This window comes from Chaetodon auriga, chromosome 21 (genome assembly GCF_051107435.1).
Source record: "Chaetodon auriga isolate fChaAug3 chromosome 21, fChaAug3.hap1, whole genome shotgun sequence".
In the NCBI taxonomy this organism is placed as follows: Eukaryota; Metazoa; Chordata; class Actinopteri; order Chaetodontiformes; family Chaetodontidae; genus Chaetodon; species Chaetodon auriga.
This window is the reverse complement of record NC_135094.1, coordinates 11,834,812-11,853,429: the sequence shown is the minus strand read 5'-3', so window position 1 is coordinate 11,853,429 and position 18,618 is coordinate 11,834,812. Positions and strand designations below refer to the sequence as shown.

The following is an 18,618-nucleotide window of genomic DNA, read 5'->3' as shown; positions in this document are numbered from 1 at the left end:
ACACACACAAACTGAGGCTTCATTGGCTTTCCTTCACACCAGCACGGCCAATCACAATCACTTATGTACACCAACGGCCAATGAGAAAGGTCTATGTACACTTAACGAGGTAAAAACTGTGCCACTGAACGCCCCCCTGACACACGTCCTCCCCCCTACAAACAGCTATGTACAGCCACACCCCCCTCCCCAATCAGCCAACTATCAAGTAGCTTCTAGCTTTCAAACACAACACAGAATAGAAGTCATTAAAAGGGTTTACAGCAAGATTCGACTGTATGAGAAAAACAAAAAGACAAACAAAGCTTTACACAGTAGTACAAAATGATGTTAAACTGCAACACCAGCAGGCTTTTTAAAATATATCATCTTATGCCCATTACACAAACAAACTCCCAATAAATAAAAAGCACAATACAAAGTTGGCTTTGATATTAGAGAATGCAGCAGAATAATATTTCCTGGTTTTTCTTAAAGAGGCACGTCCAGTCTGACGTTACCAAGTCTTTTTGTAATCTGTTGCCTTAGCAACACAGCTTAATTACTAGTAGCCTTGTGAAGAACTGGGCTGAGTGACAGGGACACAGGTAAAAGGAAAGTTAATCCCGCCTTCCTCCCTTGGCCTCAGGCACTTGGGTTTGGACCCTGATTGGCCAGTCCTGACTGTTGTGGGTTTTTAGCGGCCGCTGCTGTCGGCCTGTTAGGTCCTGATAGGCTGGTCCTGCTCGAGAGGTAGGTGAGTGCGGGAGGCTCAATCAGGAAGATGAAATGTAATGACTTCCACGCGCTGACGACCAACTGCATAATTTCTCTGTGAGTCTGTGCCGGGTGGATTAATGCATCCCTCTGAACATTCAACTGGCTGTTTTTTTTTTTTTTTTTTTTTGTTTCACTTCCCTGAGTGAGCCCCCTGTATCTGGCCCAGAGAAGAGACAGTCAAAAGCAAGGCTTCTGCGGTGACTGCATGAGGCTTGGCTCGCTGACATTAATGGATCTACACAAACAGAGTGAAAAGAGACACGGGAAGGGAGGCAACAGCGAGAACATGTGGGATATTTTCACAAGCCTCTCACCCAGTATTCCCCTCGGGAGAGATGTCAAACATACATCTGCTTCTGTTAAGTCCTGTGGTAGGGAATTGTAGTTTCGTTTTGTGTATTCGTGTATTTCTGCTATTTTTCTTTTTGTGTGTGTAGTTCTGTGTGTGTGCTAGCTTGTGTGCCGAGTGCACAACTGTGATAGCTGAAGCCCCTGAGAGAGACAGCAGAGAGACCAGACCGAGAGGGATGCGAGTGTGGAGGATGGGGAAAGCAGTGAGAGGAGAAAGAATGACAGTAACAAGAGAGAGAGGAAGTGTGAAGAAGAAGCAGAATGAGATTAGAGAAGAAAATCGTGAGAGAGGCTGACCTGTCAGTCAGCTCACCTGTTGAAAGGAGAGAACGGACACACCATGTGCTTATTTACTGACGCTAACGCACTAAGTTGCTACCAGTGATATCAAATGAAAATCATTATCTCAACAGTGACAAAATAAGAACCTGAAGCAGCACTAAAGCTAAAAAGTAAAAATAAAATAAAAATCAAAAAACTGGATGGAAATAAATAGTACAAATGAACACAAAATGCTGTGTTAAGACTGTAACCTGAAAAGTTGCAAAAAAAAAATAATCCCGGAAAGGTCAACTAGGGTGAGTCAGTGACTGCAAATGAATGCCATCACTTGCCATAGTGTGTGCTAAGGCATTAGCACAGACGGCTGCGAAGATCTAATCTACCAGGAACGCAGAGTTCTCTGCTGCCAATGTTCTCATTGCTGAACTACAAAGTTGACCAACAGGCTGATCTCCCGAAAATGCTGCATATTTATTTAAAAAAACAACAACAACAACGAGCAACCAAAAAAACAAAACAAAAAAAACAAAAAGAGCATCTGCTGTCATGTCTTCTCCTGCCCTGCGACGCCCACGGCCTTCTCGGCTAGCCGCGGCTTCTGTGCCCCTGAGGCGTGTGTGTCAGCGTGTGCGTGCTGCAGCGCCAGGAAGGGGTTGGCGGTGATGGCGCCTTGGCCCTGGCTCTGGGCGCCGGGCAGCAGGTTGTTGATGGGCAGCTGAGCGGAGGAGAGCGGGATGGAGGGAATCTGGGCAGAGGAGGAGAGGGACTGCAGCTGCTGGAGGTCCTGCTGCTGCTGCATCAGTTGGTAGAACAGCACCTGCTGCTGCTCCTGGGGGAGAGAGAGGGAGGGAGGGAGGGAGGGGAGGAAAATCAGGAGGAAAAAAATTAGGATGAAGTGAAAGTTTCAGACAAGAAAGGAAGGGAAACGAGAGTTGGATAAGAAGGAGAGCAACAAAGAGGGATGGAGAAGAGTTAATAAGCTTGGTGATTTAGGCCATTATCCAAAGGAAAATTGTAGCTCAGAGTCTTTGTGTGCGTTTAACTGTGTGTGATAGTGGTGATGGCCTGTGTGTGTGTGTGTGTGTTGTACCGCTGAAGGCTGTGAGGACAGCAGCTGCTGGAGCTGATGCTGCTGCAGGAGGAGTCTGTGCTGCTCAGACAGCAGGCCGAGCCGCGCAGCGCTGACGAGACAAAACACAACTCGCGGTCAGACGAAGACAGTAAACGCCGTCCTCGTCAGCACGAGACGTTTCAACACGCAACTTCTACACGTGAGAGCAGGGGTCCTCAGATACGTTTGTCCGAGGGTCTGTATCTTTCTCAGCAGACACTGAGCGTTCAGCTAAAATCTAATTAGCCTGTTATTGTTTTAAAATCTTCCCTTTCTTATAAAACTGTTATTTTTATTAGCTGCTATCTGTGTGAACAACAAACTGTTAACTAGAAAATGCTCTCAGACCTCTGTCACGGTGGCAGGTCACTGAAGAGTTAATTAAACCAATTTTCTTGTTGCTTTGACGGAGAAGTTTTGTTTTTATGAGTCACACAGTGCTGCCAACTCTCATGCAATAGATAGCCTACTTTTCACACGCTCTCACGCGTCATGTCCATTTTCCTACACAGTGAAAAACAAATTTATAACCGATAACAGCACAAAAATAGGTCGATGACAGCGCACGGGCAGACAAGTGTCAGCGTCTCTCCCTTTCCTCTGCAACGCGCAGGCAGGCGTCTTTTTGTGCCTTAACACTTCTAAATTTGTTTTTTACTGCGTGAGAAAATGGATGTGTGGCTTGAAAGCATGTTAAAAGTGTCAACTGCGCGAGTCTCAGGGTCAGTGTGTGTTTTTTTCCTCAAATTTTATGAATTCATTAATATTGTGCAGGCCAGATGTGAAGCTTTGGTGAGATGCGGATGTGGCCTTCAGGTCGCTGGCCCTGGAGAACAACCGCTATTTAAATATCATTTAAAAAGAACTTAATTCATCTTATTTTCACTTTCCAGGAAGCAAGAAAATGTGACAGAGCTAGACGAGGATATGAATGCACACGACTATATGCACAAAACATGCAAAAAAAACTGAAAGATCTTCAAGAAATCTCCTCTGACAGATCTGAGGGACATGAAGGAACCAGAGCTACATGTTGCTGTAATGCTGAACAGACGTCTGTCTCACCTGTTCTTACTAGTTGCTGAGCTGCTACAATCCAACACGCAAGCAAGAGGAGACAAAAAGGAAAGGACGCAATAAAATTCACATTCAAGCATCTTGGGAAACAAAGAGATGAGGCTGGATGGTCCCTGACTTTAGGGATGATTCTGGGGTTTTCAGTACGTTAACACGTGGTGACAGAGGGGCTGAAACCTCTCGTACGTACCTGTTATTAACAGGCAACGTGACGCCCGTAGTCGTTCCTGTAGTGTGTGTGTGGGGGCTGCCGGTGCCCGCCGGCGTCTGGATCACCCCGTTCAGCGCCCCGACAATTCCTCCCATGCCCAGCGCGCTCCCTGCGCCCAGAGCGCCCATCAGCCCCGCCACCCCGCCCAGCCCGGCAGGGGCCGTTCCCACGGCTGCCACGCCGTTGAGCTGAGGCTGGGGCGGGCTCTGCGAGACGGAGGGAGGGGTGGAAAGCGACGAGGTGGAGCCACTACTGCTGTGGCCGCCACATGACGCACTGTCCTGAGAGAGAGAGAGAGTGAGATCCGATGCTTGCTTCGCTGAACCTCAGCTAAATCAGTTATTACATGAAGCATTTGTTACTGTAGTGCTGTGTTTGGCTTCGCGGTGACACAGGCTTCAAACTGACCAACGTGTATTGCGTGTTTGTGCTTACCTGAGCCGCCATAGGTAAAGATGAGTCGGTGGTTCCGAGGTGGGCTCCTTTCACATCTGCAACACAGATGAACGCAGGTTTAGATTCTCTCTGTCTGTGTATACATGCATTTGTAATTATCATAACTGTTTATTTCACATTAATTCAGAGTTATAAGTGTGTGTGTGTGTGTGTGTGTGTGTGTGTGTACCAGAGGAGGCTGTGGTGGGGGTGAAAGGCACTGATAGCTGAGCACTGAGAAGCTGCAGTCTCTCTTTCTTCATGGTCAGGGTTTTGATCTGCTCCTCCAGCCTCCTGTTCTCCTCCTGCAGCTGGTGAAGGGACTTCAACATGCCCACCACTGAAAGACAGAGAGAACTGACTGATCTACCTGATGGACCAGAGTATGCGTGCGGAGCGGCAGCTTCCAGTTGCAGGGTGAGGTCAGCACAGGCTTTTCAAACTGAAACTTAACAATGCTTTGTCTTTCTGAAAGGCCACGCCTTCTCTAAGGCAAAACCACGCAGCTCAGTGACTGATTAGACAGTTATACTCCACAGGGAGGTCAGAGGTCAAGGTCAGCTACGGAACAGTGACCCTGGTGCCTGTGCAGACTCAGCATAGAGCTGAAGGACGACTCGGTGAGGAGGATTCTGCGACCCAGAAACTTCAACCTGACTCGTCCAGATGACCTCTCTAACAACTGGGCCGCCTTCCCCTTTTCATTTTCACGTCATGGATCCCTGACGGGATGTTCAGATAGGCAGATAACTGACAGAGATGGACAGACGGAGCGAGAGGCACACAACTGGCAACAGCTGGAAGGCGACAGGGCAATGGATCAATTGATAGGATGCAAGGATGCGAGAAATGGGGCAAACAGGGAAAAGGTGGAAATAATAATTAGCCAAAGTATCAAACTGTCGAACTCACAGAAGTGTGTGACAAGTACAAAAAGCGAATGTCTCGTCAGATTTGTCACCTTGTTGTCATTTTATTCTTTACTTATTTAAATGAACATTTTGCTGATTCTAGACTTTTTTTTTTTTTTAGGCACAGCTCTTATATGACAGCTTACATTTTGACGACTTTAACATTTGGTTCGATGTGGTTCATTGACAATATTTTAATATATTAATAGAATAAAATATATGAGACTTCGTCACAGTCAAAACAACATGTCTTAAGCGTGGTGTTAATCGTTCAATGTATAACATTCAGAAATCTTAGAGAACAGGAACTACAAAAATGGACAAAAATGAACAAATGAATGAAAGATACTTAAGACTCTGGAATTTTAGAGAACTTTGCTTCATTTTATTAATTAATAAAAGTGAAATTTCTCTGAGTAAAGTATCAAAATAGCATTGTTTCAGCATATGAGATACTAGAATCATCTGTGTGTGTGTGTGTGTGTGTGTGTGTGTGTGTGTGTGTGTCAGAGTGTGTGTCAGCTCACCGTCTCCCTGCGCTCCCTGCTGCAGCAGGAAGCTCTGCCCCTCGTTCCACTGCCTCTCCAGGAGCTGCTCTATGCTGGTGGCCACCGGGGGCAACGTCTCGCCGCCGCCTCCCCCCGCCCCTAGCAACCCCGGCCCCGGCAACGACCCCGAGGAGTCATAGCGGATCTGCAGGCCACCAATGGGAGAGCTGAGTGAAGGGACAGAAAGAGAGAGAGAGAGAGAGAGAGAGAGAGAGAGAGAGAGAGAGAGAGAGAGAGAGAGAGAGAGAGCATGGGTAGAAAAGGAGAGATAGAGAGGTCAATGGGGAGATTAACGACCCAACATAAACGTCAGACAAACATAGACACTGCTGGCTATAAAACTACATCAATTTGTTGTTACAGTGGCCTCTAATGAAAAGGGGCCAGGCTTTCTGTCTGTGTGTGTGAGAGAGCGAGAGAGAGAGAGAGAGAGAGAGAGAGAGAGAGAGAGAGAGAGAGAGAGAGAGAGAGAGAGAGAGAGAGAGGACATGCAAGAGAGAGAGAGGCAAAAAGGGGGAAGTGGACTGTCTTGATGTGATAAATCTTTGGTGTGTGTGCTGAGACAATCTGTTGAGTGTGAAAGAGGGGAAATGAGGGACAGCAGGAGAGAGTGGAAAGGACAGGAAGAGAGGTGCTCAGTGTGGGGGAAAAGTGGAAAAATCCTGCCTTTGCTGTCCGTTTTTCACTTTTGAGTCATGCTGCAAACATAAACACACTCCCGACTTTGAGCGTCAATGTCACAGCATTTTCTAAAAAATGTAACCTTGGATGACAAAAGTATGTTAACATTACAATATTAAATCAACTAAAAAATCCACAAGGTATTTAAAATGGCATTAAATGTGCTACTTTAACATTAGTCTGTCAACATAAGTTTCTATTACGGTATTTTCTTGTTAAATGAAATGTCCCACACATATCATGTACCCTGAACGCGAGACATGAAATAACACAGGTGCTGTGCAAAAAGATAAATGTTCAAAGTAATGAAAATTGTGACCAACCTCATCAAGTGAAATTATCCATCCCACAGTGAAGTAGAAACAAAGCAAAACGGATTTCTATCATAAATATTCCCATCCTGACAGATCCATGCAAATGTTTCCAAATGAAGGAGACACAGAAAATCATCAGGCTGTCCTTCTTCCATGTGTGATTAAAGCAAGAAAAAAAAAACATCTAACTGGAACTGAAGGATGGTTACCACCTTCAAAAACACAAGTTATCGTTGGCTGAGAGAGCGAGAATTGCCTGTAGGGGTAAGAGCGAAAGGGAGAGTGTGCGTGTGTGTGTGTGTGTGTGTGTGTGTGTGTGTGTGTGTGTGTGTGTGTGTGTGAGGAGTGAGAGGAAGAGAGAGGAGACGAGGGGCCAGCGGAGGGAAAAGCAGAGAGAGGGGGGATGGGTGAAGGGGGGCATGAGGAATGTAAATGGGGAGGAATGGGTGGGGGGCATCTGTGTGTGTGTGTGTATGTGTGTACTCACCGCGGGGTGGTCTTGGGAGAAGCTCTTATGGAGAAGCCCTGAGCTCCGACACCGCCGTCTCCCACCTCCTGATCTATACACACACACACACACGAGAAAAAAAAAAAAAAATCAATTGTACATCTAAGACCGAGTCCAGCCAAAGTTGAAACGCTCTGTGTGTGTGTGTGTGTGTGTGTGTGTGTGTGTGTGTGTGTGTGTGTGTGTGTGTGTGTGTGTGTGTGTGTGTGTGAATGCAGATCTCGTCCACAAATAGGAAAACAGCTAAAGCTCCTCTTGGTTCTATTTTGCATCCCAGCCAACATCTGGTCAGGAGCGGGACCAGCAGCCTGGTTATTGTGCTGAGTCTGTGCTGGTTAAACCTCTGCTCTGTGCCCTCCTGCCCTCTGGGATCATCCACGCATTTACATATATTTCCTGTTTCTGCTGCACGAGCAGAAAACATCTGATTGGGGCTCATAAATATGGCCCGTCATCTGTAACATTGTTTTATAAGATGGATAACTTTTACCAACTGTCTGAGAATTTCTTATAAACATGATTTTGAGCTGATGACAGCTGTAAAACGGGGATACAAAGGACTGTCATATGCTCTGTAGTATATTAGACTGGTGTTGACGGATGATTAACACAGCACGACCAATATCTGCACGTCAAATAAATGTCTGTTTGGATTTATTTCATTGGAGTTTTTAGCGTCGGGTCTAATCTATCCGTAAGTCACTATGTAGGATCACATGCTGCACTTTTTTTTGGCAAACAAAAGGTTTGTTTGTGCAGGATTTCAAAGATAAGAAAAAGGCTGATTTAGCATTTATTACTATTATCACTTTTCATGCGTACAGCAGTGGAGTCATCTAATCTACTGCTGACCACTAAATCGTATTTTCATCGTCATCCTGATATGAACTTAATAAGCACATTGCAAAATAACGGCTGCAACATGATGAGTAAGAAAAAAAATTTTATTTGCGTGCAAGTCTGGGTATATTTTCCATTTGGCGAGTAAATGTTGGAAGGCAATCTGGGAAACGGGCGAGCAAATGTTCGTACCAAAATAGTCACGTAATAAAAACTAGTTGAGAGACTCCACCACGTCTTGGTGTCATTTACAAGGTGCATGGCTTTCCTCTGCAGAGTTTGACACACACAGGGACTTCATGCTGCATTCAGGTGCACCTTGTAAACACTGACATCCGCGCGGACGCCAACAGGGAATTCATGGTTGCTCAAGTGCACCTCGTAAACTCAAAAGTCTACACTTCAATGGCCGCAGAGGTTGTTTAAAACGGGAAAGTTTCTATTTGTTCTTGCTTTCCTTTGTTGGAGAACATTGGCCTACATCTGTCATCACCCTGTTCCTTCATGACAGCATTTTTAATAATTAAATGCTAAAATCGTAGCAACCCTAACCCCTCTCCAAAGGCAGATTTCAAAACGTCTCCTCAAACTGTTGTCAGCAAACCCAACTTAATATGCACAAGCCAAAATTTGTTTATTTCATTCATTCATTGCATCATCTGATTTTCCTGCAGATGGATTGTTATACTTGTGGATCTACAACCTCCAAAAACTTTGCCTCCCTTCCTTTCACACGAGGCTTCATTCAAACTGCGTGTGCGTCTGTGGCTCCCCCTCTACCTTCTGTGAGAGTCTCTACCTCCTCCCTCTGGGCCCCTGGCCAGACGCTTCTTTTCATTTTCAGTAATGAATCACACATGCGCATGCACACACATGCAAACGCACACTTTGGCATTTACACACTCATACAAAGTCCCCTCTACTTTAGACAGTCAATCCCAGCTTTTACCCTCACCAGGTCACCACTCTAGTCCCTCGCTCGGCTTCTTTTTCAAGTCCTTTTTCTCTCGTAACCCTTTCCGTCCTGGCACCTCCCTCCAGACACTCCAAAGCAAAGAGAAGCGGCTGCCAAAGTAAACAGGCTACATGCATACAAACACGTGCACACCTTGCATGTTTGTGTTCACATGACCCTTACCAGTTCACAAACAGAGCTTCACGCTAGTGTAGCTGTACACACGTGCTGTACAACGACTGTGTGCATAACTTAACGGTGAGGAAAAATAACAAGGAAATGATCACAAGGGCCACTTAACAATCACTGCCATGTTTAGACATTAACCGATTAATCAGCTAGTCAACCGATCAATTATTTCAGTCCATTTTCCAGCAAAAATGCCCCAAAATTATCTCGTTCGAACTCGTCAAATAGAAGATTTGACACCTGTTTTATAATCACTGTAAACTGAATATCTTATGCTTTGCTGGACGGTTAGTCAATTGATCAGGAAAATAATTGGCATTAACTGATGATGATATCAACAGTAAAGAAGCGAATATGTATTGATTTAAAAGAAAAGCAGATGATCCTCGTGTGAGAAGCTGGAATCAGAAAATGTGAAAAACTGCTTCTAAATATAAAAGCAAATATCAAATAACTGATGACTATACTAATTTTTTCTGAATTCATGCTGGCACACATCTAAAACTCTACTCGAAATATAAATGAAATACAATATTTATCAAACATAAAATCTCATATTTTTCTGACAAAGTTGCCACGATGGTGTTTCCAATGCCATCAAACATTTTTTTTCTTTTCAGGAAGCACAAAGCTCACTTGTGTCTACACTCAGAACCTGCCCAGTCTCTATCTGCACACACACACACACACACACACACACACACACACACACACACACACACACACACACACACACACACACACACACACACACACACACACACACACACAGCCCTGTGGCCCCCTGTCATTCAGGCTGATTAGTGAGTTGACCTGCAGGTCAGTGTGGATCTGGCTCTGATGACTGCTGACCGGCAGCAGGAACTACCTACCTTCCTCCTCCTCCTCCTCCTCCTCCTCACTCTTAACTCTCTCCTCCTCTTTCTTTTCTCTTGCTTCTCTGCTCTCCTGTTCAACCAGATGTCTTCCATCAGGAAGTGGCTACTCTGATTACTAAAGCCACGTCTTACTCCTTCATCAGCTCTTCTGCACTGGACAGACAACAAACCACCTCTTTTCTGCTGCAGGAGCTCCCTGGAGGCAGCCAGCAGCCTTCCCTGCTCCTCCATCACATCACTACCTCAAAACAACCCTCCTCTTTCTCTGACACTGACCACAGCTTAGAGGAGAGGTCTGTGTTTTACTTTATGTTTTACTTGCAAATTGTATGTGTGTGAACCGGTGTGCTATATTTGTTTGTGTGTGTGTGTGTGTGTGCGTGACAGAGAAAAGGGGTGAGGGGTGTGTAACTGGAGCTGAGTGGGAGGAGCTTGAAAACATCACGAGTGCTGACCCTTGACCCTCTGTGGGACAGAGGGGGCGTGACCTATCCATTATCTCCCTCTCTTTCTCTAGCACACAAACAAACACACACACACACACACACACACACACACACACACACAGCTACATTAGGTATGTCGCCGTACCTGCTGGTGAGGCCTCGGACTGGGCGATGAGTGCTGCCATGGCAGAGTTGGGGTTCAGCCTGTTACCAAACATGTGGGAGGGAGCGAGGTTGAAGACGGACCCTGGCAGACCGCTCACCTGTAGACAGAGGTTACAATCACTTAACAGACATCTTTTTTTTTTTTGGTGTATTTTTACCTTTATTAGACAGCTGATGTACAACCAGACAGGTAACGTGGGCTTCCCCCCACAATGCACTTCTATGGTGCTTTAGCTGTTTGGCTATAAGAGGGTTTTTAAAGCGAGACAAATTAAAATGAAACTATGTCTCAAGCGGCAAATTGCTTCTATAAAATAGTATAAATAAAAGACAAAAAAAATAAAAAAGAAATTTGGATTTCATTAAATTTTAGGGCTACAAATAAGGATTTTCATGAGATATTATTTTAATGATTCATATTCATCACATATTTATTAGACTATAATAATTTTAACAATTAATAGTTAAGTGTATTAAAAAAATTACAAAACAGTTAAAAATGCCAATTCTAATTTTCCAGAGTAAAAAGACAAATGAATTGAATTTACAAGGAGAAGAGTAAAAATAAGCAAACTGCCTCATTTAAGAAGCTGAAACCAGCACATTTTTTACATTTCTGATTGATAAATGACCTGAAAGATTAACTGATATTCACAAGTGCGGATTCATTTCCCGTTGATTTGACGCCTGTTGTTTGCACCGTTTATCTCTTTAGCAGCAGTGTCGTGTAAGCGTGAGAGGGAATTTCAGTCACTGGTGTTTCTTTGGTCTGGATTTTACTGTCTCAATCGCCTCGATTGTACGAGTTCACTTTATGTGTATTACATTTTTTTGGAGGTCTGACATGTTATTACACATTTAATGAGCCTGAGTCCAAAGCTGAGAATCCATCTGGTTTCACAAATTCAATTCTCTGGTCTCCACTGCTGATTCTGCTTTGTCAAAAACAATCTACATAATATTTCATGGCAGTGAAGCTTTTTTTTTTTTTTAATGGAAAAAAAAAATATCTGAATGTGGATTTGACAATGCTTTACTCTCTTTTCATGTACCAAAAACAAGGATTTATTATGGATCCACAGCTTATTATTTTGTTACACACACACACACACACACACACACACACACACACACGGCTCAGAGAGCCTCAACACCCTGACAGTATGCTGACGTGCTGACAAAGTGTTTCTGATGCATAGAGTTTAATCCAATTAAGGCATTTCCCAAATAAGGACCGTGGAGCAAAGGGTGGGGTGGGGTTAGAGGGAGGAGAGCGAGGGTGGAGCATCAGGAAGGGAATCAGGTCTATCTAAAAGAACAAAATGGCTGACTGTTTTGGTTGCTGAAGAGTGAAAGTGAAAGCTCTGACAAAGGCACGTGACGCTGCAGAAAACTTTATTTCATTTGTTTGGAGGTTTCTGGAGTGCTGTCATGTCTGCTCAAGCTCACAGCACGAGGAGATATTTACTTTAGAAATTACTGAAGAAAAAGTTGTCAGATGGTGTCAGAACACTATCTGATGATTAACTGATGGGATCGAGATTCAGCATGTGCATGCAGACCCCGCATTTGTGAAGCCATGCCTGCCTCTTTGTCCTATCCACGACTTGTAAAGCCATTCTCATCCATTTAGTGAAATTCAGAGTGAACCCTGGGAACACAAGAAAGCACAAAGCCATAATGTGGTTTGTCTAAAATAACAAAATCTGGAAAACATCCTGGAAATTCCCACCGATGCTAAATGTTAAATTCTCAGAAAAAAAAAGAACCTGTGCCCTCCGTCCATTTTTCCGCCTCACTGCAATGACTTCAGATTTCTTTCTAGACCCTCCTCCCCCTCATCCTCCTCCCCCTCAGTGCCATAATCCTGCCCCCTTTCCCATCAACATTCATTTTTCATTTTCATTCATTTTTCATTCAAAGTCTCTCTCGCACTCCCTTTCTCTGTCCTGGGCTGATAGCCAATAACAGTAGGCCGGGAGTCGGCTAGCGGACTGAAAATAGCAAATGGTCTCTGTCACTCACACACACATACACACACACACACGCACGCACGCACACTGGGGGAAGCCTGTTGTTGGCGTCCTTGTAAAGTTGCGTAATTTCTGCAGCCTCGATTCAGAGCGTGTGTGTCCCAGATGCCCAGAGCCGTGTATCACACTTTACAAAGCAACACGCGCGTTTTTAACAATGTGGAGTGATTAACAGATGTGAAGGGGAAAAAAAAAACAACATTTCTTTCTCTATTAAAGTCTTCCTCACTCGGGCTTTCCACTGCTCTCTTACTATTTTTCCTCTCACACACACGTACAAACACGCAGCTACAGCCCAAACTCATCCATACATGCGGCAAACAGGCGCGATATCCTGAGCTTCCCGGGGCCTCCCGTCCTCTAGAATATGTGCTGAAGAGAGAGGAGCTGGGCAAGATGAAGGCCAGGCCAGCAAATTCAAGGCATGAGAGCAACTCCCCCACACACACACACAGACACACACACACATTGGCCCGATCCCCCCCCCCCTCCCACCCTCTCTCCATCTATCCCTCCATCCCTACTGTGGTGCTTGTCAGATGTCATTACATCAGAGGACAACGGAGGGAGAAAAAGAGAAATGGATGGGGACAGAGAGAAGGAAGGTCGAGGGTGAGAGAAAGTGTGTGAGAAAAAGAGAAAGAGAGGTGGTACGTGGAGAAAAATGGAGTTGGGTGGACAGAGACAGAGCGTGGTCTTCGGGGGAGGTTTTGAAAGGACGGACACAGGGGTCAGTGATTGAAGATGAGGTTTTGTTTTTTTTTTAAGCCAATGGGACACACCAAAAACTATCACACTTTGGGGAAAAACATAAAAATTGCAGTCTTATGTCCGTAAATCAACATAATTAATTTTGATCTAGATAAACTTGATAAACTGTTGCTTCAACATCTGAGTTTTCAATGGGAATATGTTGAAAGTGGTAGTAATTGTCTAATGTCCATAAAAAAAAACACAAATATTTTAAAGAAATCCAAGATGGGAAGGATTTTCCTAAAACATGCAGCCTGGATTCTGCAGCCACTTTCTGACCTTGATGCATAGTGAATGACCGCTTTCCCAGCTTTGCCCAGAGGTGTTTTTTTTCCTCTTTTACTCCACATTAAGGGACATGATGGGAATCATAATAGGGAGTGTGTATTAAAATAACACAGCCTGGCTGGTTTGTCCGGAATTTCATTATATTGGACACTGAATTTTTTCTAAAGGACAATTATAATTTTCCAATGTTTTCCTATGCGTTATCTTTGACCCCTGCACATTCCTGCATATTTTCAGTGATAAAGACGCATCACTTGAAATTATAATACAGACCGTGCTCACTAAGGTCAATAGTTATTGAATTAGACTGGAGGATCACAGACGTTTCAATGAAATGTTCAGCGACAAAAAATTTTAAAAAAGACTTATTTTAGTGCTCTGAATAAACCAGAAAGAGCCTCTACAGGTGCACTGTATAAAATCAGCTACAACTCCGAGCTGAGGAAAACACAATCCACACAAGGTCACGACACACACTTTTCACACATAATTAACGTGCAGTGGATTAATAATAGTGCTGAGAGATTTGGTGCAGAAGACATTTAATTAGTGCGCTTTGACTTATTTGTGTTCCCACAGTTTATCTGCACTTCAGCTCACAGATGCGAAAGATTCGGGTGAACTGACAGATGCAGAGAGTGCTGAATGAAGACAGAGAGGGTGTGCGTTTGTGTGCGTTTGTGACAGAAAGAAAGAGACGGAGTGTGTTTAATGAGCGCGTTTTTTCATGTATGTGAGAGCGAGGAGGGCACTGAGAGGTTCCAGCGCAGGTTGCGTCTGAACTCACGTGTGTGGAGGCCGTGCTGGTCAGTGGAGCGGTGGCAGTGAATGGAGAGGGAGGGGCTAGCGAAGGCGTGGGCTGCTGTTGCTGGGACAACTCCGAGCTGGCCCCACCCACGGCGACCGCTCCCGTCCCCGACGATGACCCGTCGGCGCTAGAAAAAACACCTGTGGAGAGACCAGAGGTAACAGACGTCAACGGTGTTATCTTCATCTGACTGATTTCAGAGGATTATTGATTGACAGAGAACGCAACAGTGGCTTTAATTATTACAGTACGAAAAGCACAAGCAAATAATACAATTAATGAGTTCCATTTAGTTGCTGGCTGAATAGAATAGAGCCATAATTAATGTGGCTAGAGTCACGTGAGCTTTTCCTAATATGAGTCGAAAAGCCGGAGTTATTGACATTGAGGCAGCTCTTGCCTTACATGCACCACTTTGTACGATGAAGAAATGAAAGAAAGCATGTGATGCTGCTTTATCCTCGTTGAAAACAAGTTGAATTAAACACATTTTAATTGAATTGTAACACACCACAGCAGTATAAACACTCGTTTCTTTCACAATAAAAAGCAAAAATGCTAGTAACTGGAGAAATAGACAAATTGCTATATTAGACCACGAGTCATTCGCAGAGATAGAGGAACATCAAAAATCAAGTTTTAAATAAGGTGCAGATCTGGTGGATCAAATGTGCTGCATGATTAAGTACGCCGGCCTGCCTGAGTGTGCGGTCAGACAATTTGTTTTTTTGTGATCGTAAAAACTCCATCAATTATAATAAACTGAAGTTCAAACACACACACACACACAAACACACACACACACACATACACACAGACCCAAAGTGTCAAAAACCTGACGACACAAATCATTCACATTAAGCTTTTACAAACTGGGATAGAAGACGAGGAGGGAAATCGATCAAGGCGTTTTCTCCCTCTGCATGTTCTCTAAGTACTAAGACAAAACACAAGATTTTATTCTTTTTAAAAATCACGAATTTTACAAAATACACATGAGTTATAAATCACTAAGGCAAACATACTGCTCCATTTTCACACATCCATACGCATGCTCCATTCTCTTATCTCTCGGCTCTCTCTCTCCATCTCCCCCTCCCTCCCCTCACACACCCCTGCGCTCGCCCACTAACCAGGGATAAGCCCTGCCCCTGCCCCCCTTTGACCCCAGCAGAAGGGGGGAGGGGGGGGGGTGGAGGGCCCCTCAGCCCCACAAAAGCCTGAATGGCTCAGGGCAGCACACATTCACTGGGGGAACAAGAGATCTTTGTGCCAGGAGGGGAGGGGTGGAGGGAGAGAGAGGGAGACGGAGAGAGAGAGAGAGATACGAAGACTACATGGGCCTACATACTATTTATAACGCTTTGTAATATGCACCAGAAAAATTGATACTCAAAGCAGGGCTGCTGTGACTCAGGGGCCACGAGCTCCTGCAAGATTTTCAGCAGCTGGATTAGAGGCCAAACCAACAGTTTGTCAGAGTTTAGCTGATGAACCGCTGATGAGAAGAGTTACGCACAAAGAGATGGAGCAAAACTGTGCCAGCAACAGGGCAAAAACACAGGTTGACTCGAATGCATCCTGACTTTATGCTACACGAATACAGAGGTTATCCAAAATGCCTCAAAACTGAATGACGTTCATAAACCGCAGTCTGTGTGCGCTGTGTTTTCAATGCTCCATAAGGAACGCTTGAATTAAAAAACATAATATGGTATTTTGAACTATATATCTAAATTAAACAAACCAAGTTAAATCGTTGAGACAATTTAAAAACAAATATATAAATTGGTCATATTTTTAAAATTAAAAAGTTTAACTGTTATTTTTCTCTTACTCAATTATCTTAAATTATTGGCATTTTTAGGTGAAAACCTTCTTGTTTTAAATGTGATGAATCTCAGGTTTTAAGTGAAAAGCAGGATTATGTGCGCCCTCAAAAAATTCTGCAACCCTTGAACTAATAAAACTTCACAAAACAAATTACATAAAAAAATGTAATTTTCCATAGATACTGTGGTGAGGACACTTCAAATATACCAAAGACTGACAGACAAACTGATTCTGATTTGATTTCAGCTTTTGATGAGAATTAAAACTTCCCCTTGGATAAGAAAAGACGAAGACCAAATTTACACACACACACACACACACACACACACACACACACACACACACACACACACACAAAGCCTGAGCTTATAAAACTTATACCCTATCTGTGTGATCAATAACATTAAACCCCTGAAGCACAACTACCTCCATCGCTCGCCCTCCCTGTTCCTTTTCCCTTCCTGCTCAGAACGCCTGTAAGCTTCAAAAATATCCACCTTGATTAGTTCAAGCTGGTATTATCTCCATAGGAAATCTATGTTGTCTGTTTAGGGAGGGTTAAGTCCAATCTAAAAACCGAGTGGATGGCATCACACTCTAATTTAACAGCTGAATCCGTGTTTTGACTGAGACCTTGCTCCAAATGCTGTTTTCAGAGGACGTTTCCACCTAAGCAGCAGGGCGATGCTGAACGCTGCGGCCATGCGGCTTATTTTTTAGAAAAACACATAAAAAAAAAGCTGCACAGTCGGTCATTTAATCGTGGTTTAAAAAAGGAATGTGGAGACAAACGCTGAACACCATGGCGGCGACAGAAAGACGTTTGTTATTCTGAGAATTTTCTATCACCAACAGAACAGAAATGTATTCAAACATCACGGCAATGTGTGGAGGGAGCAGAGCCACATCGAGGGCAGTCAATGCAACTGTGTGTGAGTGTGTGTGTGTGTGTGTGTGTCCATGTCTGCATGTGCGTGCTTGTCTGTATGCGTGCATCACAAAATCTACGTAGGTGTGCTGTAGACTCATAAAGCCTCATGAGTTGCAGAATCAACAGTTTGAGCAGACAACTGAATTCAGGAGTCTCTGCAATTATGTGCAGTTTGACAGATACAAAACACGTTCAGGCTTCACGTGGAGGGGCGATTAAACTGGTGTAAATAATAACTGAAAATATCCTCTTTTTTTTTTTAGCCTTATACTTATTCAGCATAGTTTACTGATGAGGAACACACACGCATTTTTTTTCTAATGTACATGAAAGAGCTGTCACTTTGGGACTGTTTGTCTCCAATTTTCAGATGTGTGGTTTTCTGCATAATGCGAGTGTGTGAGTGTGTGAGTGTGTGTGTGTGTGTGTGTGTGTGTGTGTGTGTTGTTTTTCTGCAACTTCAACTGTTTAATTTTTTTTTTTTTTTTTTTGGATGAATTCCCTGTCCTCCAAAAATATTTTCAAGCCCGGTGCATATTTTTAGTGCCTCACACTGAATTGCAAAACCATTAAAACCATAAGCTAAAAAGATTTTATGACATCATGAAAAGGCTGAAATTGTGACCTAAAATTTCACAGTGCCCAAAAATATTTTTTAGTTATGAATCTCCAAATAATTTCCTCTAATGCAGAAAAGCGTTTAACTGGCACGAGAAAACAAATTTCATGTACGCACTTAACCAATAAGGATGTAAGGGAGGAATTTCAAATGCAGGTTTCATATCTTGCCAACAAGCTTCATTTGGTATTTAAATGAAACCCTGTTCACTGAGCATTTCCCTGGTTTTCACAACTTCCTCTCACGTGCTTTGCAGTGAGACCAAGCTGCTGATAATGATGTTTTCACAGAGACAAGGGAAGAAAAACTGCAGCTGAAGGAAAAACATCACATAAATAAGCAAATCAATGTATGAAACAACAGCAATAATAAGCATCTTAAGTTTTCTTGCTTCGTTCTTTTACACACACACACACACACACACACACACACACACACACACACACTCCCACTGGCCTGAATAAATTAATGTCCACCAAACATCGTTCCTCCCCCACTGCGCTCTACCAGCTCGTCCGCCCCATCAGTGACCCCCCTGCCGTCAAACATTAACCTAGCCAAAATCTAACCCCCTGCCTCTCCCCACCCTCCAACACATATGTATCAGGCTAACTATCTATCCATCAGCACGGTGGAGTCAGCAGACAGGATGGAGGGCGGGAGATAAACGCCGAGATCCTCCCCATTACTGC

At 43.9% G+C, this 18,618-nt stretch overlaps 1 protein-coding gene across 6 annotated transcripts in view; it reads right to left on the bottom strand.

The window, feature by feature from the left end:
* Positions 1-890: 890 nt before the first annotated feature.
* The window catches only part of mllt10 (MLLT10 histone lysine methyltransferase DOT1L cofactor), a 40,863-nt gene continuing 23,135 nt past the window's right edge, over positions 891-18,618 (bottom strand). For 2 of the 6 annotated variants that reach the window (XM_076761447.1, XM_076761444.1), the window contains 10 exons: positions 14,523-14,683; positions 10,642-10,759; positions 7,168-7,240; positions 5,665-5,852; positions 4,417-4,566; positions 4,227-4,282; positions 3,771-4,072; positions 3,569-3,592; positions 2,483-2,573; positions 891-2,221 (listed from right to left, as the gene is read on the bottom strand). In XM_076761447.1, the coding sequence (XP_076617562.1) occupies positions 1,937-2,221; positions 2,483-2,573; positions 3,569-3,592; positions 3,771-4,072; positions 4,227-4,282; positions 4,417-4,566; positions 5,665-5,852; positions 7,168-7,240; positions 10,642-10,759; positions 14,523-14,683 (1,448 nt within the window). In that variant the 3' untranslated portion in view covers positions 891-1,936. The remainder of the gene's footprint in view (positions 2,222-2,482; positions 2,574-3,568; positions 3,593-3,770; positions 4,073-4,226; positions 4,283-4,416; positions 4,567-5,664; positions 5,853-7,167; positions 7,241-10,641; positions 10,760-14,522; positions 14,684-18,618) is intronic. The other 4 variants (XM_076761445.1, XM_076761446.1, XM_076761448.1 and 1 more) reach the window with 4 other exon arrangements.